This window comes from Mobula birostris, chromosome 15, assembly GCF_030028105.1.
Source record: "Mobula birostris isolate sMobBir1 chromosome 15, sMobBir1.hap1, whole genome shotgun sequence".
In the NCBI taxonomy this organism is placed as follows: domain Eukaryota; kingdom Metazoa; phylum Chordata; class Chondrichthyes; order Myliobatiformes; family Myliobatidae; genus Mobula; species Mobula birostris.
The window spans coordinates 71339471-71364733 of NC_092384.1; the positions used below are offsets into that span (position 1 = coordinate 71339471).

Below are 25263 nucleotides of genomic sequence, written 5' to 3' on the forward strand. Positions count from 1 at the left end.
AAGGGACTCAATGGGTCAAATTCCTGCTCCTGTGTCTTGAGGCCTAAACAAAATGGGATTGTGCATAGGAATGAGAAAGTGTGTGTCAATTTCACTTGGCCGCAGGCTGTCTCTCATGTGATGCAAAGAGTCAGTTTTTCTTACTTCGGCATGATTGAAAGTTCCCTAGGTGCTCTTAGCAGAGTGTTCAGCTCCGGGCTTGTGGAGCCTTTGACATCATTCGGGTTGCTAGGTGAAGCAAGCTTGTCCATTGGGAAGAGTGTGCATGGAAAAAGGAAATTTTAAAGGACAGCTCCCATCCTCTGGATAAAGCTCCACCGCGCCCTGATGGGACTCGGACTCGATTAGTCAGCTCATTCTGGAGGTGTGCAGTCTTTTGTGGAAGGGGGGGGCGTTAATGGAACTTTGATCTGTTTTGCAGGCTTTGCTCCGATCAGTGGGATGTGCAGCAAGTATCGAAGCTGCACCATCAACGAGGACACAGGATTAGGCCTAGCTTTTACCATCGCTCATGAATCCGGACATAAGTAAGTGATACTGATCTATATATCGTTCCCATTCTCACAGAGATGCCGTCCACTTTTGGATTGCCTTATAGAATAAAAGAAAAGGAACAGGAACAGGCCCAGAGGCCCATCTACTCCATGCCAAATTTTGTCAGAAGTGAGTTGAAACATAAGAGTTAGGAGCAGTAATAGGCCGTGTGACTCTCAAGTTTGGTACTCCACTCAGTAAGATTGTGGTTGAGCCAAGAGGGCAAGAGAATGGGGCTGAGAAAAGAAAAACAACCAAGATGACAGAGAAGATGGGCTGAATGGCTTAGGTCTGTTTCTATACCTTATGGTCCTGTAGTGTGGTAGTTTAAGGTTCTGCATTTTTGCTTTTTGACTGGGTGTTTGGGAGGGGGGTGCGTTAGGTGATGGAAGATGGCAGCATTATCTAGGAGTGGTGTTGGAACAAAAAGATCAGATTTGATAATGGAACATTTTGCAAACAGAAAGCCAATCTCATCAGCAGTCGCTTATAAAAAGGAAGAAGGGGTTGGAGCTCCAGAAATTACAATCAGGTCCTGGAAATAATCTGAGGAAACTGCTGTTTCCTTTGTTCCAGTTATTAGAATTCACCCCACATGAATTTATTTTGTGGACTTTTTTTTCAGTGAACTTGCATGCTCTGTCGGGCCTTGTGTTAGTGATGTGTAAAGAAGAATATAGTTTGTCTGTTGGGTAGAGAGCACATTAGTTGCACAAACCCTGACTTTAACCCAGAATTATATCCAAAGAGTCATAATCCTTTAAAGAAAGATAAATAAACATACCTACAGGTAGTGTAGCAGTTCGCTCAACACTGTGAGATCGGGGTTCGATTCCCACCACTGTCTTTAAGGAGCTTGCACGTTTTCCCCATGATCACATAGGGTTCCTCCAGGTGCAACAGTTTCCTCCCACATTCCAAAGATATATAGTTAGGGTTAGTGTGTTGTGGGCACCTTATGTTGGCGTCAGAAATGTGGCGACACTTGTGGGCTGCCCAACGCAATCCTCTCTGATTAGATTTGATGCAAACGACAGATTTCACTGTATATTTCAATGTACATGTGACGTATAAAGTTAGCCTTTAATCTTATAGCATGTGTTACCTCCACTGCTGGTGCCTTACAGCCATTAAAACACCCCGTTTGAATTCAGCTGCATCAGAAGCAGGCACCCAATTTGAACTCAGTGAGATCCCCTCTACAGTAATGACCTGTTTGCTTCATTAGCTCAAAGACACCAGTGAGGATTTGGGTCAAAATCCTGCATCAGCCCACGCCAACCTTCAAGCATATGTCCACACAAGCCCATTCTGTGCTCCCTCCATCACTCTCAACTCTCCTCAAATGGTATCACTAACCTCCACACTGGAAGCGGTTGTCAGTGACCAGATACCATCCAACTTGCTATGGGAGGAAAATGATGCACCTGTGGGAAACCCATATGGTCACAGGGAGAAGATGCAGATTGCCAAAAAGACTGTGTGCATTCACCGTTTTTATGCCCCTCATGGAAGAATACTAAAGTTGCATGCAATGCAGTACTCTGTACAGAGATTTTGCGCCTGTCAGTAAGTCACTTCGCACGGAAACAGGCCCTTTGGCTCACTGCTTACCAAAATGTCCTTCTAAGCGAGTCCCATTTACCCACGCTTGGCCCATATTCCTCTACACTCGGGGTTCCCAACCTTCTTTATGCGTGGACCAATACCATTAAGCAAGGGGTCTGTGGACCCCATGTTGGGAACCCTTGTTCTACACCTTTCCTGTCCATCTACTTGTCCAATTATCTTTTAAATGTTATTGCACCTGCCTCGAGCACTTCTTTTGGCAGCTCATTCCAATTGCACGCCACTGTCTGCATCGAGAATTCCCTCCCAGATCCCTTTTAAGTCTTTCCGTTCTCACCTTAAACCTATACACTGTAGTTTTTGATTGCAGTGTGCATTCACCGCATCTATGCCCCTCATGTAAGAGCACTAAAGTTGAATGCATTGCACCTCTCTGGACTAAGGTGTTGTGCCTCTCTTTCATGCAGACTGCATTTTCTCAGCCTTGACCTTCATAAATCGGTCCTTCAAATGATGCAAGAAATTCTCGCTGTCTAATGACACCCACTGTGAGAACAAAGGCAGAGGGAAATTTATATATACGTCTGATATGTACCAAATCACACCGGAGGAATATTGTATCATTTCTTAATGCATGCATTACTAAATGACAATAAAAGAGGACCGCGTGTCCTCATAATCTAAATCTAGTCTAATCATCACATAGAAGTGGTAGATAACTTGGTGTTGGATTAAAGAGTAAGGAGGTCTTAGGGCAGATGCGCAAAAGTTTGGGCAAAGCGGCTGATTTAAAGTGGAAGGAAGGTGGTCGACTGGAATGGGTTAGTAGAGGTAGTATTGTAAGTGGGCAGTTTGGTGGCGTTGAAAAGGCTTTTAGTTAGACACGTGACTATTTTGGGAATGGAGGAATCTGGATGATACCCAAAAGGAGGACGTTTAGTATAAATTGGCATCAAGATTGGCTTACTGTTGTAGCCCAAATGGTACATCCAGTGCTGTACTGCTGTATGTAATGTTCAGCACCATTTCTTTGGGCACTTCCCCAGTTCATCGATCCTCTGTGGCAACATTTTGAGCGAGCCATTATTCTGCCGCTCCACAAGCCTTGCTCACCACCAATATGTGATCAAAAATCAAACTACAAGTAATTGGGAATCCCGAAAAAAAAAAACAGTAAGTGGTACAATTCTCGGCAATTCGAGCAGCATCTAATTTGGCCTGACCTGCTGAGTATTTCAAATGTTTCACCTACCCTTAAACCTCCACCCTCACTACCATTCAGGGCCCCAAACAGTCCTTCCAGGTGAGCCGACATTTGGCCTGTGAGTCTGTTGGGGTCATATACTGTGATCGGTGCTCCCAGTGGAGCCTCTTGTATACCAGTGAGACCGAACGTAGATTGGGAGACTGCTTTACCGAGCACCTACGCTCCATCCACCAGAACAAATGGGATCTCCCAATGGCTACCCATTTTAATTCCACTTCCCATTCCCATTCCAATATGTCCATCCATGGCCTCTTCCACTGTCAGGATAAGGCCACACTTAGGTTGGAGGAACAACACTTTATATTCTGTTCGGGTAGCCTCCAACCTGATGGCATGAATATCGATTTTTCAAACTTCCATTAATGCCTCCACCACCACACCCCCACCATTTCCCATCCTCTTGTCCCTCTCTTATGCTATCTCCTTGCCCGCCCATCACCTCCCACCGGTGCTCCTCCCCCATTTTTCTTTCTTCCATGGCCTTCTGTCTCTTTCACCAATCAACTTCCCAGCTCTTTGTTTCATTCCTCCTGCTCCAAGATTCACCTATCGCCTGGTCTTTCTCTCTCCCCTCCCCCCACCTTTCAAATCTACTCCTCAGCTTTTTTTCTCCAGTCCTGCTGAAGGGTTTCAGCCCAAAACTTTTCTCCATAGATGCTGCCTGGCCTGCTGAGTTCCTCCAGCATTTTGTGTGTGATGCTCGGATTTCCAGCATCTGCAGACTTTGTCTTGTTTGAGTATTTCCAGTGTCTTCTGTTTATATTTTCACAATCAATGCCCTCAGCTCCCTAGATTCGTGCTCCTTAACTTGGAATCTCTTTGCACTGCCTCTATCCTCTATCCCACCCCCACTTCCACCAAAGGTGAATTTTAAGCATTTGTGAATGATTTCACTCCCTTTGCTATTTTAAAATCTGAATGCTTTTGATGGATTAAATAAATGCAAAGCATTTCCAGTCAATAACTGGTGATTTAAGGTTATTCTTAAAATAGCTAGAGGCGAGGGAAGGAGAAATTGCTTTTAAGCAGTGAAACGTTTTGTTCTGGAATGTGTTGCCTGAGGCAGATCCAATAGGAGCTTCCAAAGGACATTTGATATTTGTTTGAGCAGAACTTGGAAAGCAATTGTGGAAAGACCTTATAACCTCTTCAAGTAGCCACTAAGTTCATTATAAATCAGTTTGCCCGCTGTCCATGGATAACCAACAGGAAGATGAGATCGGGATTCCCTGAGTATCCTGTCACCATGCGGTGTTTGATACTGAGTTATTCATAGAGTCATGGGGCAATACAGCACAGAAACAGGCCCTTCGGTCCATCTTGTTCATGCCAAACTGTTACTCTTCCCTAGTCCCATCAATCTACACCTGGATCATAGCCCTCAATATATCCTCCATCCATGTAATTATTCAAACTTCTCCTAAATGTTGCATTCATACCTGCATTGGCCACTTCTGCACTCGTTCCACACTCTCACCACCCCCTGAGTGAAGAGGTTCCGCCTCAGATTCCCCTTAAATATTTCACCTTGCACCCTTAACCTATGACCTCCAGTTCAGTCTCACCTAACCTCAGTAGAAAAAAGCCTACCTGCATTTACTGTGTATATACGCCTCATAATTTCGTATGCCTCCATCAAATCTCTCCTCATTCCCCTGCATTCTATGTAATTGAGTCCTAACCTATCCAGCCTTTCCCTGTAACTCATAGTCGCAGTTATCCACACAGTAAGGAGCGGGTAGAAAATGGCAGAGGTGAGGGACTCTCAGCAAACACAAATCTACAACCCCCAACCTCAGGAAAATCTTAATTCCACTGTCTATCTCTCAATTCATCTTTTCAAAGCAGGTTTCTATATTAAAAAGAAATGAGAAAGATTTTAAACAAGCCTGTTCAGGCTTCTGCTAAGAAGACATCAATGTGACAGGTCAGCAGCTGGAGAGAAGAGGATGGGTGCGGGGTAGGGGGTTAGAATGTACTACACTGTGTATTTATTACAGGCTGTAGATCGAACAGATGGAGGATCCTCTTACGCAAGCTGAAACTGGTTTCCTGCAGACTTTTAATTATGGTGTTTCACTGTTGGAAGCAACTTCTGTTTCAGTCAGAGCCAAACACTTTACTGAAGAGTAAAGCTCTCCCTTCTCCACAAGTAAAGTTGCTTTGTTGGCCGTCGCCTTGGCCCTAACTTAGAACTTCCCATTTGAAGGGAAAAAACAACTCATTAATGTTGTAGCTACTGTTTTGTAGTGTAGCCGTGGGAGTTAGGGCTGCAGGCTCTCTTCTGGCTACCCACTGAACCATGAAGCCCAGACTGGCTGTGGAATTGGAAGTGAGATGCACGGACCAGATGTGCGGTGTTCGAGCCCCTGGTTATGCTACAATTAACACTTTGCACAGCTGCCATGCATCACAGAATGACAAGAGGTGTTACGGCACGGGGGTTGGGGGGGTTGCCATTTGGCCCATTCAGTCGGAACTGGCCCGCTGTTGAACAACCCCACCTGTCCAATGTCTCCAGTCTTTCTCCACAGGCTCACAGATCATTTAATCGCCAGTGCTGATTCAGTTCCTGCATGAAGGCTCTGCTCCTCATTCCACCACCTATAGGCTGGGAGATCCACCCTCTAAGTGACAAAGTTCTCCCTTACAGAGCAGGTGTTTCCAAACTGGGGTCCACGGACCTCCTTGCTCAATGGTATTGGTTCCTGGCATAAAAAAGGGTTGGGAACCCCTGCCGGAGAGCTGCGGTGATTCACATTGAGACAGGTCCTTCGTCCCACCAAAGTCCATGTCAACAATCAAGCATATTCCTACATGAATTCTAGTTATTAGAGTAACTCAGCACAGAAACAGGCCCCGTGACCTAATTGGCCCATTCTGACCTCAGTATCCTCCCAGTTCTCTGTATTTAACCCATAAGCCCCCAAAAGCCCCTCCTCTCCTTACACTTATCCAGTGGCTCTTAAATATTCTGATTTTATTTACTTATTTAGAGATAACAGCACGGTAACAGGCTTTTATGGTCCAAGGAACCCGCCCAGTTAAATCCACAATAGCAACTAGTCTGCTAACCCATATGTCTTTGGAATGTGGGAGGAAAATAGAGCATCCGGGGGAAAATCACGCGATGACCGGGAGAATGTGCAAACGCCCTAGACTGCAGAGGAAATGAACCCGTGTTGCTGGCGCTGTAATCTCATTATGCTAACCACTAAATTACCGAACCGTCCGCACCTGGCAGCGCGTACCAGGTACTCACTACCCTCCTTATATAGAAGCTACCTCTCAGTACCCCTCCTATCTTGTATCTGTGTCCTCATGTCAGTCCAGGGGAGGGACTTGAGGAACATTGAAGATCAGAGGTTCTTAGGAGTACAAGTTCATAGTTCCCTGCAAATTGGCGTCAGAGGTAAACAGGCGAGGTGAGGATGATGCTTTGTATAATGGCCTTCATTCATCGGGCATTATCTGTAAGAATTGAAATGTCATGTTCAAAGTTCAAAGTAAACTTATTATAAAGAACATGCTTTATAAATGCGTTTTTTTTTCAACTCAACCTGGTAAAATCTGAGGTACAGGTATCGCTGAGCACACTCATCTCTCAATTGCTAGGCACTTTCAGACTATTCTAGTGGTGTTTAGTATTGTGGCTTTCTGGAGCTTTACATAAATATTGTTGTGTAGGGCTAATTTTTAATGCTATTGTGTAATGCCATACCCTGTTCATGTTCCAAAGTCTTTCAATTTCCTCTTTCAATTCAGCATATTTCTGGGGGTTTTTCACTTATTGATTTCTGTATTTTGCATGATTTTGGAATGCCTATACCGATTAAGTAAGTTGTTTTTGCTTGTTTATCCTGTATTATTATATCCAGATGGTTATTATGGATTGTCCTATCTGTAATAATGGATCGGTCATTATATAATTTGTAGACTCTGACTTTAAAACTGGATCATGCCTGTATTTATATTAAGGTATGGTGTCTTTTATGAGTTTGTATTTTAAAGCCAGTTATTGGTGACTGATGTTTGCCACTTGTTTGTGCCTGTGTAAGTAATCAGATTGAGTTAAACTGCTGCAGGATCCTGTAATGTATTGGATTGTTTCTGGTTTCTCTTGGCATTTTCTGTATTTACCATCCTGAATTTGTTGGTCTCCTATTATGTATTTTTGGTAACTTTTTTTGTGTTAACCACCTAGTCTTATATTGCCACAAGGAATCTTCCTGTTTCTGGGGAGATGTCCCCAACTCTGAGCTAGGCATAGACACTAGTCTGCTGGGATTGTGGGGATGTCTTCCATGGAGGGTCATGCTCTTCCATTGGTTAACTTTTTCTTCAATAGTGATAATTTCTTCATTTTTGTGGGTTGTGCTTTCATTTAAGTTTATTGGTGTGTACTTCTTATCAGAACTGCATAGGCTTGTGTGGAGTGCTGAATCCTACTTTAATTGATGAAAATATATCCTTAGGAATTTTATCATTATCATTATATGTGCTACCATTTACTTCCTTACGATTCATTTTCTTGCAGGCGTTTACAGAAACAATAAATACAATAGAATTTTATGAAAATGTTTACGTAATAGGATGAAGGCTGACAAACATCTAACGTGCAAAAGAAGAGAAACTATGAAAATAAAAATAATACTGAGAACTTGAGTTATAAAGTCCTGGAAGTGAGTGTTGCAGTTGTACAGGATGTTGGCAAAGTTGTACTTGCAGTACTGTAACACATCCAAAATCCTGGAAAGGAACTTGGCAAGTCAGGCAGCATACATGGAGGGAATAAACAGCTGACATTTTGGGCCGAGACCCTTCATCAAGCCTGTAAAGGAAGGGGACAGAAGCCAGAATAAGAAAGTGTGAAGAGAGGAAAGAGAATATACTGGAAGTTAAAGAAATTGATGTTCATGCCATCAGGTTGGAGGCTACCTAGACACAGAATGAGGTGTTGCTCCTGCACCCTGAGTTTGGCATCATCATGGCAGTAGAGGAGGCCATGGAGAGGCAAGGCACAACTCAAATTGCAGAGAAGACAATTTTCACTGGAAAGAACACAGAAAAGATTTAGGACTTGGGTATTATGGCTTTACCTGAAGTTAACAGTAAATAAAAATTTGTATTCATATCAATGGTTTTATTTTCATGTACGTTATTCCCATGTCGAAATTCTGCAGTGCATTGATAAGTTCTTTTAACATCTGTCACCCTTTACTTTCCAACAAAAAGCTTTGGCATGATTCACGACGGAGAAGGGAATCCATGTCGGAAAACCGAGGGGAATATCATGTCTCCCACCCTGGCTGGGAACAATGGGATCTTCTCATGGTCTGTGTGTAGCAGGCAATACCTCAGCAGATTCCTCAGGTAGGTGCCACAACACGGGTGGCTGGGCCTTCCTTTTGTAATTAACCACCTTCCGATTTGATCTCTGAGCATAAATCATCTGGAACAGTAGATAAACTGCAGCAAGAACCTGACACCATTTGGAGCGTTATGTTCAGCTCTACTGGGCTCATTATAGGGAGGATGTGGAAGCTTTACAGAGCACGCGGAGGAGATTTACCAGGGTGCTGTCTGTATCAGAAAGCATGTCTTATGAGGAAAGGTTGAGCAAGCAGAGGAAGATGAGAGATAGCTTGTTAGAAAGGCAGAACATTATAAGAGGCGTAAGAAGAGTGGCCAGCCAGTGCTTTTTTCCCCCAGGGCTAATACAAGAGTACATACTTTTCAGATGATTGGACAGTGTAAGGGTGGTGTCAGAGGTAGGCTCAGAGGTGTGTGGAAGAAGCTGGAGAAGATGTGGCAGCACCTCTTCCTTTTTAGAATTTTAGAGAGGTTTGGCATCTCATCAAAGTCTGCGACAAATTTCTACAGGTAAGCGGGGGGATGTCAGAGATAAGTTTTTTTACACAGAGTGGTGGGTGCACGGAACACACTGCCAGGGGTGGCGGTGGTGGATAAGTATACATTAGAGACATTTAAAAGTCCCTTAGGTAGGCAAATGGATGAAAGAAAACTGGAGAGCTATGTGGGAGGGAAGGGTGAGATTGATCTTGGAGTAGGTTAAGAGGTCAGCACAACATAATGAGGTGAAGGGCGTGTACTGTGCTGCACTGCTCATCGTTTTGTGTTCTGCACAGCTAAACAATTGGCTTCTCAGTAGCCGGTGTGATGTAGTAAAGTGACCGTGACTTGATGTCAGACTGTGGAGAAAGGGACTAGGGAGAGTAGCCAACTCCAGCCCTGTACCACAGCTGAAAGAGCTGCTGCTCCACAACTCCAGTTCAACCCCGACCTCAGGTGCCCATCTGTTAAAGAAAAGCTGCACCTTCTCCCCATGGATTTTCTCTGGGACCCTCATTCTCCTCCCGCATCCCGAAGATGTGACAGGTTTAATTGGCTGCTGTGACTTGGGTAGGCGGGCGGTAGAATCAGAGGGGCAGCGCGGTAGTGCGGTGGCAAGCGTAACCCTTTACAGCGCTAGCAATCGGGGTTCAATTTCCTACCCCTGTCTGTCAGGAGTTTGTACATTTTCCCAATGACTGCATGGGTTTCCTCCGGATATTTCAGTTCCCTCCCACAGTCCAAAGACATAACAGTGTGGGTTAGTAAGTTGTGGGCATGCTATGTTAGCACCAGGAGCATGGAAACATTTGCAGGCTGCCCCCAGTATAACCTCGAAGTGTGTTGTACTGGGGTTCCCCACCTGGTGTCCATGGAGCCCTTGCTTAATTGTTTTGGCCCATGGCATAAAAAAAGATTGGGAACCCGTGGTGTATATCAGTGATGCAAATGATGTATTTCACTGTGTTTTGATGTACATGTGAAACATGAAGCTAATCTTTAAGACTCTGGAGAGAGTTGGTGGAAATGGGGGGAGGAATAAATAACTCGGTGTAGGATTAGTGTAGTTGGGTGGTTGATGGTCTGCACTGTTCCTGTGACCAGAATGGCCTGTTTCCCTGCTACTCAATTCTGAGACACTTTGGTCCCAGTGATTGGAACGGAGGTGTATGATGCAGGAAGATGAGAGGCACTAAATGTTTGGAGGCAGAGTTCGAGCATCGAGGGTCTCAACAGCTGAAGTCATTCCGATCCGTGGCAGATCAGGATTGGAGGAAGGTTAGGTAGGTGTTACTTTTCCTATCCACGTACAAATGCCTTTAACCATGGTAACTGTACCTGCTTCAACCTCTTATCCCGGCAGCTCATTCCTATACCCGCCATTCTCTTTGTGAAGAATGTGCCCCTCAGATCTACTTTAAATCTTTAAATCTTTCTCCCCTCTCTTTAAATTGATGTCCTCTAGTTTCAGACTCCCCTTCTCGGGCAATAAAGCAGTGACTATCCAGCTAACCATGCCCTTTATAAACTTATAACCCTCTACAAGATTAAAGATTGAAAGTTTAGCTTTATTTGCCATATATACGTCAAAACATACAGTGACAGGCATTGTTTGCAGCAAATCAAATCAGCAAGAATTGTGCTGGGTAGCCAGCAAGTGTCACCATGCTTCCACCATAGTATGCCCACAACTCACTAACTCTAGCCTGTATGCTTTTGGAATGTGGGAGGAGACCTACGCAGTAATGGGGAGATGATACAAATTCCTTACCGATAGCGACGGAAATTGAAAATGAGATTTTGCAGATACTGGAAATCCAGAGCAACACGCACAAAGTGCTGGAGGAACTCAGCTGGTCAGGCTGAATCTATGGAGAAGAATAAACTGCTGACTTTTCAGGCCAAGACTCTATCTGAGAATATACTCATTCAGATAAGTGGAAAACATTCCATCACGTTACTGATGTCCCTCATAGCTGGTGTAAAGGTTTTAGGGAAGCAGGAGACAAGTTATCAGCAGATTGCAGTTCACATTTCTATAGTTCCTAAAGATCCATTTGGCAATAGTCCATGTGTTCCCTCGTCTATGTTTAACAAATTATTACCTCAAAACAAATGTGATATTTTAGCTGATGAGTTCAAAGTTGGTCAGATGAAATCTCAAGTGTGCATCTCAGCCAGATGATTCATTTGATGGGATTCATGTGTAAATGTAGAAGTCAGATATGGATAACACACATAAAATGCTGGAGGAACTAAGCAGGTCAGTCAGCATCTATGGAAGGGAATAAACAGTCAACTTTTTGGGCCAAGCCCCTTCATCAGGACAAGTGAACCCCTGTCAGTGACTTCTAACCACCCCCACCCCCCCCAAACTTCCTTCAGTCCAAGGAAAACCATTCTAGCCTGTCCAGCCTCTCCTAGTATATTGAGCTGTTCAGTTCAGGCAAAATTCCTGTGAATCTGTTGTGCACTCTCCAGCTTAATCACATACTTCTTACAGTGTGAGAGCCACTACTGTGCATGGTTCTGCAGGTGAGGGGTAACTTAACGATTTGTAAAACTTAAGCAAAATATCCCACTCTGTGCTTATACTGATGAAAATAATCACATAATACAAACCTACTTCACCACCATGTCTACCTGTGATGTCATTTTCATGGAACTATACACAGCGGATTTCGATTAATCGAGCCATCGGTTAATTGGAGCAGCCTCTTATTTGGGATAACTCTTAAAGAACAAAAGCAATTGAGAAAATAGCCAGGATTCCCTTTGTTTATTTGGGACACTACACCTCTTAACTGGGGCAGAAGACTGTTGTTGAATATTTTCTAACTAGTGCCAGTCACACACACGTCATGTGGCCATTCAACACTACATCGTACTAAGAGTAAATAGTTTTTAAAAAGCATCATTTGCATGTTTGTGTTCAAAAGGAGGTGATTTTTGTTACTGATAGTTGGTGAATAACAAATAATAAGACAATTCAGAACTGCTTCGCTCACTGCGGTTTCAAGCATTCGGGCTTGAAGATGTCAGAAAATGAAACGATTTCACTACTTTCAACAAGATAGGAACGATGAAGAATTTGAATGTATCGGCTACTATCTTGAATGTTAAAACTAAAATGATGATTTGGGGGATGTGGTCATCAAAAGCACTATCTGCACTGGGTGTCTGCACTGATTTTGTTCACTTAGAGTCAATTAAAAGAATGTGGAAGCATACATTACATTAGATGAATTCCTCCGTCGATAACTATTGGGAATTAATACACGGTTTTATAGTACTGTAGTAATTTTGATAAGGTTCTAATTTATTCTGTATTTCATTAAATACGTAATTTGTTACTCCGTTTAGCAATAGTTTCTCTTTAACTATTTCCGTGAAACTTTGGCTAATTGGGACAGCCACTTAATTGGGCCAAAATGTATGTACTGGTCCCAATGTGTCTCAATTAACTGGAATCTACTATACCCGCACATCAAGTCCTCAGTTCAGTGACACTTCCCAGGACCCTGGCAATCACTGTGTGTGTCCTGGACAGGTTCAACTTGGTAAATGGGGTTATTAGTACAGGGCTGTCGCTGATTAGTCAAGTTAGGTCAAGTTTCTTGCAGATATGCACAAGAACGGTGAGGATAACTTGCCAGCAGCATCGCAGGCGCAGACAGCACACAGCATATAAAGAATGAAAAATGTGTACAAGTCAGTGAAGAGAGTTTAAAAAATGCGGAAACAAGATCTTAATGCAAAAAAAGAAAGAAACAATCAGAGATAAGTTCATGGCCGTGCAAGTGGTCCGTGGTATTCCTCTGCTGAGCTAGGGTTAGGGTTGTGCAGGATAGTTCCAACAACCTGATGGTTGTAGGAACGTAGCTGTTGCTCAACCTGCCGCTGTGGGACTTCCGGCTTCTGAATGACAGCAGTAGCGTTGACCCAGTGGGATCTTGAAGATGGATGCTGCCTTCTTGAGGCAGCGCCTCCTGTGGAGTCACAGAGAACTACAGCACAGAAGGTAGCCATTCTGTCCATCTGGTCCATGCCAGACCTTTATTTTGCTGTGTCCCATCTACGTGCAAATGTTACATAGCCCTCCATACCCCTCTCATCCATGTACTTATCCAAATTTCTCTTAAAGGCTGAAATCAAGCCCGCATTCACCACTTCCGCTGGCAGCTTGTTCCACATTTCCACCCCCACATCCCCGAGTAAAGTTGTTCCCCTCTAGGTTCCCTTTTAATGTTTCATCTTTCACTCTAAGCCTTTGATCTCTAATTCCAATATCACCCAACCTCACTGGAAAAAAGCCTGCTTGCATTTGCCTTATCTATACCCCTCTGTTAAATCTCCTCTCATTTTCCCACACTCCTAAATGAAGTCCTAACCTATTCCACCTTTCTCTATAACCTAGGTCCCAGTACAATAGATGCTGTCAATGGATTAGCTATGGCAATTTTATTGAGATACAGTGTGGTATAGACCCTAATAGCCCTTCGAGCTGTGCTGCACAGCAATCTTCTGATTTAATCCTAGCCTAATTATGGGACAATTTACAATGACCAATTAACCTACCAGCTGGTACATCATTGGACTGTGGGAGGAAACCAGTGTGCCCGGATGAAACCCACATGGTCACAGGGGGCGACCGTACAAATTCCTTGCAGGCAGTGTCAGGAATTGAACCTGGGTTGCCTGTACAGTAAGGCGTTGTGCTCACCACTACGCTACCGTGCCATCTGCTTTGTTTGCTCGTCAGTCACGCTGGGCTTTTCTCACAAGTTTGAACTATGTTTTGTTCACAGTACAGCTCAGGCTTCTTGCCTGGTCGATGAACCGAAGCAGCTCTACGAGTACCAGTACCCAAGCCTGCTGCCTGGCCAGCTGTACGATGCAGACACACAGTGCAAATGGCAGTTTGGATCAAAGGCTAAGCTGTGTTCCCTCGACTTTGTGAAGGTACATTTTTGTCCTCCTTTGCTCAACTACTTTCTGATTTTAATCTTATCTTTAAAAGTCAATAAAAGAAACTCTTTGACATTTCTATTGTTGGAACCTTGGCATGCAGGAGACTGACGAGGGACCCTAAGAAAGCAGTTAAGAACCTCTGAGATAGGCACGTGCATGATAGAAAAATGGAGAGCTGTGCGGGAGGGAAGGCTGAGATTGGTCTTAACGTAGCTTAAAAGGTCAACACAATGGCATAGGGTGAAGGGCCTGTACTGTGCTGTAATGTTCTATAGTATGTTCTGTTTACAGAAGTGTACGAACTCGTTAGGGTACGGATAGGGTGAATGCAGACAGTTTTTTTCCCAAAAAAGGAGAACTAAAACTAGAAGGCATAGGTTTAGGGTAGGATGTGAAAATCTGTTGTCCCACCCACCTTGCCTAGGTGTGGTTCAATAATAATAATAATATCTGCACTTTTCATGCAGATAACATGCTTCAAAGTGTTTTACATTGGGATAAAAGTACAAACATGAAAATAAAAGCCAAAAAGATGTTAGTTAAAAACAAGGTTAAATAAATAGCTTTTGAACTGGTGTTTAAAAGTATCAACTGAATCTTCATCCCTCACAGTTTTAAGTATTGAATTCCAGAGTTTCAGAGTGCAGTTCAAAATAGCTGACCTGCCAATTATTTTTTGAGGAACATTGCTTAAATTTAAGAGACTGGTGGAAGAAGACCTGAGAACTCCAGCAGGATTATAATGTGAAAACAATTCTGTGATATACTCTGATCCAAGATTATTGACATGTAAAAACAAGAAAGAGAACTTTAAAATCAATTATAAAAGATACAGGAAGCCGATGCAGAGTAGCTAGTACAGGAGTGACATGTTCCTTCATCCTGGTTTTGGTTAAAAGTCTAACAGCAGCATTCTGAATCAATTGAAGTTTGTCAATAGATTGCTTTGGAAGGCCAGTAAAAGTGCATTGCAGTAATCTGGTCCATTCGATACAAAGGCGTGAATTAGTTTTTCCGTGTCATTACATGGCAAAAGTAAATGTACCTTTGCAATATTTCTTTAAGTGTAGAAATGCAGCTCCGGTCAATTTCTTTATGTGGGATTTAAAATTCAAATCTGAATCAAGGATCATACCCAGGCTAGCTGCTTCTGATTTTACAAGGGGAGTTGAGTTCTCAAGTTTATCAGGAAGTTTATCTCTTTTGGCTTCTGGACCAAGCAAAAGTATTTCAGTTTTATCTTTATTTCATTTTGGGAAATATTTGCTCATCTATTTGTTTATTGCAGCCATACCAGAAGTCAGAGAAGATAGGGTGTTATCATCGTCAGGCTCAACCGAGATATACAGTCGTGTGTCATCCGCGTAACTGTGAAAATCAAGTTGATGCTCTCTAATGATGTCTGCTAAGGGGAGCATGTATAAGCAGAAGAGTAGGGGACTACGGCAGCTTCCCTGAGCAACAGAAAAAGTTATATTTTATCTCTTAGAAAAGTGGTCTCTAAGACAGAAAAAAAAACAATTCTCTAAGGTTTATGAACAAGACCAATTAAGGAAACTATCAGAGAGGTCAATCCAGTACTCAAGGCACTCTAGGTGAATGTGGTGGTCAGTTGTGTTGAAGGAAGTCCCTAATCTTAAAGAATTAGAACTGAGACTGTGTTGGGATCAGTGCTGAGCCTAAGGTTGCTAACAATTTTGGTAAGGTCTGTCTCCGTGCTGTGGTTTGCTCCTAAAAATCTGACTGAGACTTTTCTAGAATATTCTCATTAAAAAAAAGTTGTAGAGTTGTTGAAAATGACTTTCTCAAGAGTCTTTCCCTGGAAGGGCAGATTTGATAGACAGTCGGTCTGTAATTAGCTGGTACCTGACTATCAAGGTTTGGCCTTTTAAGTAAGGATTTGACAGCCGCAGTTTTGAAGATGACTGGAAAAACTCTAGTTTTAAGGGAAGTGTTAATAATGTTCCTAATAGAATTTAAAACACCATTAAATGAGCCCTTTAAAAGTGTGGTAGGGACAGGGTCAGGACAGTAAGTAGATGACCTACTCTTTTGTTAGAATCTTACGGAGTTCTGAATCAGAAATACTTGTAAATTTTCGCATGGTTGCCGTCTTTATAAGAGGTTGGCTGTAGAAGTTACCAGTATTTGTACCCTATAATCTCCCTTATGGATGCAAATTTGTTTTTTTTTTTTTACAAAGTATTGTGAATTCCTCACACTTTGTGGCAAATGCTTGGCTGAGGACAGGATTCAATAGTCAGTTTATGGTTGAGAACAATATTCTTGAATCACTGCTATTTTCTGTAATAACTTTGGAAAAATAGACTCTCCTTGCAGAGCGTATAGCAGCATTAAAAGAGCCTAGCTTTTCCTTTGAAATAATACAGCAGACTTCTAGTCCAGTTTTCTTCCAACTTCACTCAGCTGCCCTGCATGAGCTCCTGAGATTGTGAACAGAATTAATCATCTCCTTAGTTCATGGGCATTTATGGATGAATAAAAAATGCCAGTATTGTCAGTGCATGCATAAAGGCAAAGATTGTAATTAATTTGGAGCACCAAACAATCTGCTGGAGGAACTCAGCAGGTCAAGCAGCATCTGTGGGGAGAAAGGAATTCTCAGTGTCTTGATGCAGGGTTTCAGCCTGAAATATTGACAGTTCCTTTCCTCCCACATAGGCTACTGAACCGGCTGAGTGCCACTTGTTTTTGTAAAATCTGGTGAAGATGCTAGAACACTCAGCAGGTCTCTCAGCGTCTGAGGGGAGAGGGTAAGAGTTAGTGTTTTACATTTGTGCCTGGACTGTTGACAAAGCTCTCAGTCGCTCTGTGTCATCTCTGTCCTAACTCCTTCTCTTCCTCCTAAAGTTAAAGTTTAGATATCATTCAACTAAACATGAACACAGGCAAACAAAACAGTGTTCCTCTGGGGCCAAGGTGCAAAGCACAATACCTATAGTCAAACACAGCACAAGGCACGTATAGCGCATACTGTATAATATAACAGTAAACATAACAGCCACACAAAAACTATAATATAGCCCAAGTCCCTACGTCTGTTGATGTCGTCGCAAGAACAACTCCACAACAGTCTGCAGACGAATGCGATCCAACTTGTCTTCCACCAAGTGGACACTGGAGGGCAACACTGATGCCATTCCACACCACCTCCGGTGTCATCTGTACTGAGGTGTAACAGGGCGTGAGGCCTCGGCCGCACTATAATGGAGGCCGCATCGCTCCCCTGCAGTTGGTCCTGCCACTAAACCCGTAAACTGGACTTGCAGCACTCCACGTTACCAATGTCCAACAGGATCTTGTGATTACGCTGCGAGGCGATCATTCGCTGTTAAGCTGCACACTGCCACCGTGCTCCGACTCCGACGCGTCTCTGTAGCAGGCAACAAACAACATGGCCCGCACCAAGTCCAGCTTCTCCACCGACAAGCAACTTGCCAATGGATCAGACCTACAGTTCTTGAAGTTCTTAATGTCCAGCAGTGACTGGCCATTGTGAAAAAGACAATAGCACCTTTCGTTGGCCCCGTAGTGACCACTGTCTCTGAGAGCATTGTCATCTTACTGGAAGTCAAGAATAGACTCTTTTTCTTCACTTCAGTCTCAGTTTTCAACTGATTCTCCTCCATAGTCTCTGGCACCTTCAATATGAGTCGATCACCAGATGCACCTTCCCCTTCCCCATCACCAGCAGGCTCAAGGACGTTAGATGGCTCCCTGTTGTGGGAAGATGGACTCCTGACCTCACACTCTACCTCGTTATGATTTTGCACTTTATTGCACTGCACCTTCTCTGTAGCTGTTACACTTTATTCTGCATTCTGTTATTGTTTTACCTTGTTCTCTCGCAAAGCACTGTGCAATGATTTGATCTGTACGAACAGTATGCAAGAAAAGATTTTCACTCTATCTCAGTACATATGACAATAACAGACTAATTCCAATTACTTCATAATTCACCATTCCCGAGTGATGTTTTATGGGATTTCTTTTATATTTGTATTTATTATTTTTTTGTATTTTTTTTAAAATTGTGGTCTTTAAGTTTATTGTGTGCTTTTTATACTGTATCAGATCTGGATTAACAATAATTTTGTTCTCCTTTACTCTTGTGTACTGAAAAATGACAATAAATAATCCTGAATTTTGACTTTATTTTACTTAGAGGTACAGTGCAGAACAGGCCCTCTGACCAACTGAACCTGCACCCAGCATCCCACCTGTTTAACCTTAGGATAACCACAAGACAGTTTACAATGATCGATTAACATACTAATCAGACGTCTTTATACCCTGGGATCAAACCTGAAAACCCTGAGGAAGCTCAAACATTCATGGCTCTGGAAACTTAAATTCCATTCACAAATTTATCATCCGCAGCAACCCTTGTCCTTCTTACAGCCACTGTAGGGTATGGAACATCTGCCTCTTTTTTTTTCTTCCCTTTCTAACCAACCAGGGACCCAAGTGCCTCTACTGGGTGAAGCAACAATGTACTGGCAACCCACAAAAATTGCTGGAGGAACTCAGCACACCAGACAGCATCTGTGGAAAAGAGTAAACAGTTGATATTTTGGGGCTAAGACGCTTCATCAGGCCTGGAAAAAATCTCCTCCAGTATAGCGTACTGCATTCGATATTCTCAATGTGGTCTCCATAATGTGGATGCTAGCATGAGTAGAAGATTGGCTGACTGGCAGGAGGCAAAGAGTGGAAATAAAGGGGTCCTTTTCTGGTTGGCTGCTGGTGAGAGATGGTGTTCAGCAGGAGTCAGTGTAGGGATAGTATGATGGATAAGAGAATTGATGGTTTTTTTGGCCAAGTTTGTGGAAGATTCAATGACAGGTAGAAGGGCAGATAGTGTTAAGGAAGCAGGGTGTCTGCAGAACGTCTTAGATTAGAAGAATGGGCAAAGAAGTGGCAGATGGAATATATTGGAAATGTATGGTCATGCACTTAGTAGAAGGAATAAAGGCATAGACTATTTTCTAAGCGGGGAGCAAATTCAGAAATCAGAGGTGCAAAGCGACTTGGGAGACTTTGTGTAGGATAAGATTAACTTGCAGGTTGAGTTGGTGGTAATAAAGATAAAGGCAATATTGACATTCATTTTGAGAAGACTAGAATATAAAAACAAATATGTAATACTGAGGCTTTATAAGGCTACACTACACTAGGATCATCTACACTAGGCTACACTACACTAGGAACATTGTGAGCAGTTTTGGGTCCTTTACCAAAGAAAGGATCTGCTAGCATTGGAAGTTGTCCAGAGGAGGTTCACTAGAATTATCCTGGGAATGAAAAGGTTAACATACGAGGAGCATTTGATGGCTGTGGGCCTGTACTTGGTGGAGTTTAGAAGAATGACGGGTGATCTCATTGAAACCTGTCCAACATAGATCAGGGGTCAGCAACCTTTTTGCCTCTGTGGGCCAGATCGCGTATTAATGAGTGGACGGTGGGCCAGATAAATGCCATAAAAAAACTTGAAATATGGCAATTATCTATTTAAATACATCTAGTTACGTTTTGCCTCAAATTAATGAATAACGCATGCTAGAAAATTATTTGTGCTTAACCACGGATGCCTATTAGTAATCAAAGAACTCAGTTTAGATGGAATTTATTTCAATCAAGGCACCTTTTGAATCTATTAAAAGGACACAAAGAATCTTTAAACATAAAACCTATGAACATGATGCATTGAATGGTGGTAAATTGACTGTTTGTTTTAATACAAACAGTCGATAAATCAATGCGAAACTTGATTCTGTTTGTTGCTTGAAAGCTTCTCAATATTGGGTGTCAGACTTGTTGATGCCAAGAGCAAGACATTATCCAGATGGGCTTCAGTCAGTCTTGTTCTCAAATGGTTCTTGGTGTGCTTCATTTTTGAAAATAATTGCTCACACAGATAAGTGCTGCCAAACAATGATGCCATCTTTTTTGCATGGTCCACTAAGTTAGGCTACTTCTCACTTGGGTGAATATATTTTCTATAGAAGTCAAGCACTGACACATCTTCAGAATGAAATTTCAATCTCAATATATTGTCACGCTGCATCTCAATCAATTCCATTTGAAAAATTTCTGATGCAGTGTCCACTTCCACGTCAAATGGAGCAGCAAACAGCTTGAACTTATTTGCATGCAAGCGAAAATCAGCAAAACGAGATGAAAACTCTTTTCTCAATTCTTGGACCATATTCACAAAAATGCCTGGATCTGTGCTTTACTTTTTTGAGACTTCATAGCTGGCGCGGGTATTTCCTTCATTTTCACTGCTTTTCTTGGCAAAAAGATGATGCTTGTTTTCCGAAACTAGCCTTCATTTGCTCAACTTCATCTTTCCTTGCTTGCCCAGTAAACTTGTTAAAATTTCCACTATGGCGGGTCTCGTAATGTCACCTGATATTTACCACATTCTTCACAGCAACATTTTCTAGTCAAATGAGACAAACTGGTTTCCCAGCTTGCTCGATGAAGAGCTAATTTAGTGTCCAAGTGTCTTGGAAATTTTGGCACTCAGTGTCTACCTTCCTGCGTTTTGCATTCATTGCCATTGGAATTTTTTTCTTCGATTTTATTTCGAAACAGGAGATATTCAACAAGTATCGTAACACATGTTAATATCTGGATATTTAGCGTGGATTTCTTGTTAAAATACAGTGACGCTGTTTCTGTTTACAAATTTGAACGATCCCATCTGAAAACCTGCACGTGCACGGAGAGTATCTAATACATATTAATAAGGTAGTCTGCCTTCCCGTCATTCGCATGTACCAGTGTTTGGTTTGGAACAAAACGGAACCTTGGGCCAGTGTACCGAGGCGCCATGCATGTCCATCAGCGTGGTCGCGTGAAACACTCAGAATAAGGAAAAATAGCCCACGGGCCGGATAAGCATAGTATCCCAATATGTGCTCGTGGGCCGGTCAAAGTATCTTTGCGGGCAAGATCTGGCCCACGGGCTGTAGGTTGCCTAACCCTGACATAGATGGAGTGAACGTGAAGAGGATGTTTCTTATAGTGGGAGAGAAACTAGAACCAGAGGGCACAGCCTCAGAATACACGGATGTCTCTTTGTAAAAGAAATGTGGATGAATTTCTTTAGCTAGAGTGTGGTCAATTTGTGGAATTGATTGCCAAAAGTACCTTTGGAGGCCAAGCCACTGGGTATATTTAAAGTGGAGGTTGATAGGTTCTTGATTAGTAGGGCATCAAAGGTTCTGGGGAGAAAACAGGTGAATGGGGTTGAGAAGGATAATAAATTAGCCATGATTGAATGGAGTTGACTCGATGGGCCAAGTGGCTTGATTCTGTTCTTATGTCTTATGGTTTTACAATAACAAGCTGAACAGCAGTGAATTATTGATCGACTCGCCTCGACTGGTATTTGATTGCCCATTCACGTGTTGACACAGTTTGAGTTGTAAGCAGCTTGCAGAGAGGGCCTGATTTATTTCTCATTAAATATGCCTGACTTGATGGGAGTATAATTTGAAAGGCAATGAACCACATAACCAGAAAAACTCATTTATCCTGTTAATCTCACGCAGCCTATAGGCTGTGTGCACCTGGCACTGAATCTGTACCTTTTCTCTGGGCAGTGAGGATCCCTCAGCCATAAAATCACAGAAGCGATTGAAACATTTGTATTATTTTGCACTTCATCAGGATACCCTAAAATAATATTTCCTCTGGTTAGTTTTACTTTAGGTATAAGTAACCCTATCAACAAGTAATGTACGTCAGCATAGCAATTAGTATACAACGCCAGTGACCCGGGTTCAATTCCCACGCTTTCTGTAAGAAGCTTGTACCTACTCCCTAGGTTTCTTCAGTGTTCCAGTTACCTCCTGCGTTCCAAAGACGTATGGGTTAGGTTTGGTAAATTGTGGGTATGGTATGCTATGTTGGCATTGGAAGCATGACAACAGTCACGGGCTGCCCCCTGGCATATCCAAAGACCGTGTTGGTCATTGAGACAGACATTCCTCTCTATGACTTGATGCTTCGATGTACGTGTAACAAATACTGCAAATCTTTAAAGCATAGGATGGTGCATAAAAGAGTTTTTGAAAGAAACAAATAGTGTTTTAGAAACACAGGAGATTCTGCAGATGTTGGAAATCTTGAGGAACACACACAAAATGTTTGTCTTGGGAGTTTTTGAAGTATTGTAAAATTTGCTTTATTGCTTTAGGATCTTTTGGCTCGGCCTGACTTTGGGCCTGACATTGGGAGGAGTTACTTCTTTGTGGATCAAACAATGCAGCATTGTTTGTATACGTGGAGTATAAATGCCATGAAAATGAGCTTTTTGCAGCTGCAGCACAGTACATTATGTTATTTATATTATGTACATTATTTATTTAGAGATGCAGCACGGTAACAGATCCTTATGATCCCAACAAGACTGCTCCCCCATACTACATCCATCTGACTAATTAACTGATTATAACTCCTATAAGCCTGTTAGTCAGAGATTTTTTTTCCCAGAGCTGGGAATGTTTGGAGGGGGCGTGATGTCACAGGTAGAATTTTACAAAGAGTGGTGAGTGCGTGGGGTTGTGGCAGAGGCAGATATATGGGGAACATGTCAAAAACTCGACACATGGCTGATAGAAAAATGGAAGTCTATGTAGGAGGGAAGGATACATTGATCTTAGAGTAGGTTAAAATATTAGCACAGCATTGTGAGCTGAAGGCCTTGTACCGTGCTGAAATTTTCTATGTAATAGCTGGTACGTCTTTGGAATGAGGTAGGAAACCCACTTGGTCACAGGTAGAACATACAAGCTCCTTACATACAGCGGTGGAACTGAACCTGGGTTGCTGGTACTGTAAATCATTGTGGTAACTGCTACACTGTCATGCCACCACCAATATATGCAAAGCATTACACTATCCGCTATACTACTTTGTTGCTTTGATCCCAGCATCTGCAGATTATTTTGTGTATACTACCACTCCACCCACCAATAGGACAAGCATAAATTACATAAACTTAAATTGACATAAATTGTACACAACTTGCCTGACAAAATAAACACAGTTACTGCACCTTAGTGCAGTGCAGGTTGAGGGAAATATAGTCTGAGGTAGAATTAAGGTTTTACAGTTTCAGTTTGGTTCAAGAAGCTGATGAAAATAGGGAAGAAGCCATCCTTGAGGTGTGGGTCTTCAGGCTCCTGTACCTCTGCCTGATGGTGTTCATGAGCATTGGAGGGTCAGCCTGTGGGACATAAAAGTCAAAGTGAAGATTATCATCATACACACAACTGCACGTATGTTCTGGTGCAATGAGCAATTATCTTGTAATATTACATTTAAATATAAATCATGCACAATTTTTACAAGAAAGGACACAATTAGAACCAAAAGAAACCCATTGTATTGCAAAGTGGTCACAGTGTTGCTATATTGATGTGGTGATTAGAGTCTGTGCTGGTTGGTTGAATAACCAAACGGTTGAAGGGACTTAGCAGTTCTTGAACCTGGTGTTGTGGAGCTTCAGTTACCTCCTGCCTGCTGGTAGCTATGAGCTGATGGAGGTGGTCTTTGATGATAGATATTACCTTCTTGAGGAGGTACCTCATGTAAGTGCTACCAGTGATGGGGAGGGATGTGCTGGTGAAGTACTGGTCTGAGCCCACTACCCTCTGTAGTTGGTTACATTCCTGCACATTGGAAATGATTTACCAGACGATGATGCAACTAGTCAGCATACTTTCAACAGTGCATCTGAGAAAGTTGAGAGACTGTCGTGCCTTCCTATTGACTTCATCTATGTAACACACACAAAATGCTGGAGGAACTCAGCAGGTCAGGCAGCATACATAGAGGGGAATAAATGGTTGACGTTTCGGGCCAGGACCTTTTATCAAGATTGGAAAGTAAAGAAGAAGAAGCCAGAATAAGAAGGTGGGGAGGAGGGGAGAAGGAATATAAGCTGGAAAGGTATAGGTGTCAAAGATAAAGGGCTGTAGAAGACAGAACCTAGTTGGAGAGGACAGTGGACCACAGGAGATTATTCTTGTTCAGAGATGTTGCCAGACCTGCTGAGTTCCTCCAGCATTTTGTATGTGTTCCTTTGGATTTCCAGCATCTGCAGAATCTCTTGTGGTTATGATTGCATCCCTGTGCCGGGCCCAGGACATAGTCCAAGTCCTGGATGAGGATTTGAACCTGTAATTTACTTAACACAGCAACAGGAACAATGCCACCGAGCCAGATTCAGTGGAACATGTGTTGCTACCAGTCTATCGAGTGTCAGCCTATGAAGTGTACCTCAAGAAATCTTTGCAGCCACCTTGTGCTCCATGGGAATCTGACTGATTATCAAAGACAACTTTTTTCCCCTTTGTTTTAAAACAACTTTAGCAATGCACAGCTGAGTAAGCCCCAGCAATGTCAAATGATTACACTAAGTTAATGAGCAGTCAAACATCCAAGATTCACAGCGCGAAACGAATGGATTTTGTTTTAACACTGATCGGTCAGTGAGATAGGATTTGACAGAATGACTTTTCCAACTGTGCCATTGTTACCCTCTTTAATGAGGAACGTTGCCAGCATTGGCTCAATGCCAGCAGCTGGTTTGGTGCCAGACCACGGGATTCAGTTCAAAAGCTACTCTATCCAAAGTCTGTGAACAGATTGATTTCCATTCCTTTAAGAGCAGCACGACCGCTGTTCAAGTTGAAGTTCAAATTGAAGTTGAATTGTCGTTCAGCTACACGCATGTACACAAACAAATGAAAATGTTCCTCTGAGGTCAACATGCAAAACACAGTACATACATTCAGACTCAGCACACAGCACATACAACTACAATAACACATACGGTAAAAAAGACAATATTAGCATAATTCCCTGAGTGGCATTGTTGTGTTTTGTAACTTAAAAACATAAAAGTGAATTGAAAGGAGCACAAGAGAGCCGAGAATTCGAGTCTAACTTCATCTTTATTTTTAAGTGAGGCACACATTTATTACATGGTAGCGTGATGACAGATGCCATTTACATACTCTTACGTATAA

The 25263-nt window shown here is 42.6% G+C and overlaps 1 protein-coding gene across 1 annotated transcript in view; it reads left to right on the forward strand.

Moving 5' to 3' along the window:
* Positions 1-25263, forward strand: part of adamts18 (ADAM metallopeptidase with thrombospondin type 1 motif, 18) — a 185436-nt gene that overhangs the window by 23320 nt on the left and 136853 nt on the right. Inside the window, exons 5-7 of the mRNA XM_072279204.1 lie at positions 422-527; positions 8606-8743; positions 14032-14185. Of these exons, the coding sequence (XP_072135305.1) occupies positions 422-527; positions 8606-8743; positions 14032-14185 (398 nt within the window). The remainder of the gene's footprint in view (positions 1-421; positions 528-8605; positions 8744-14031; positions 14186-25263) is intronic.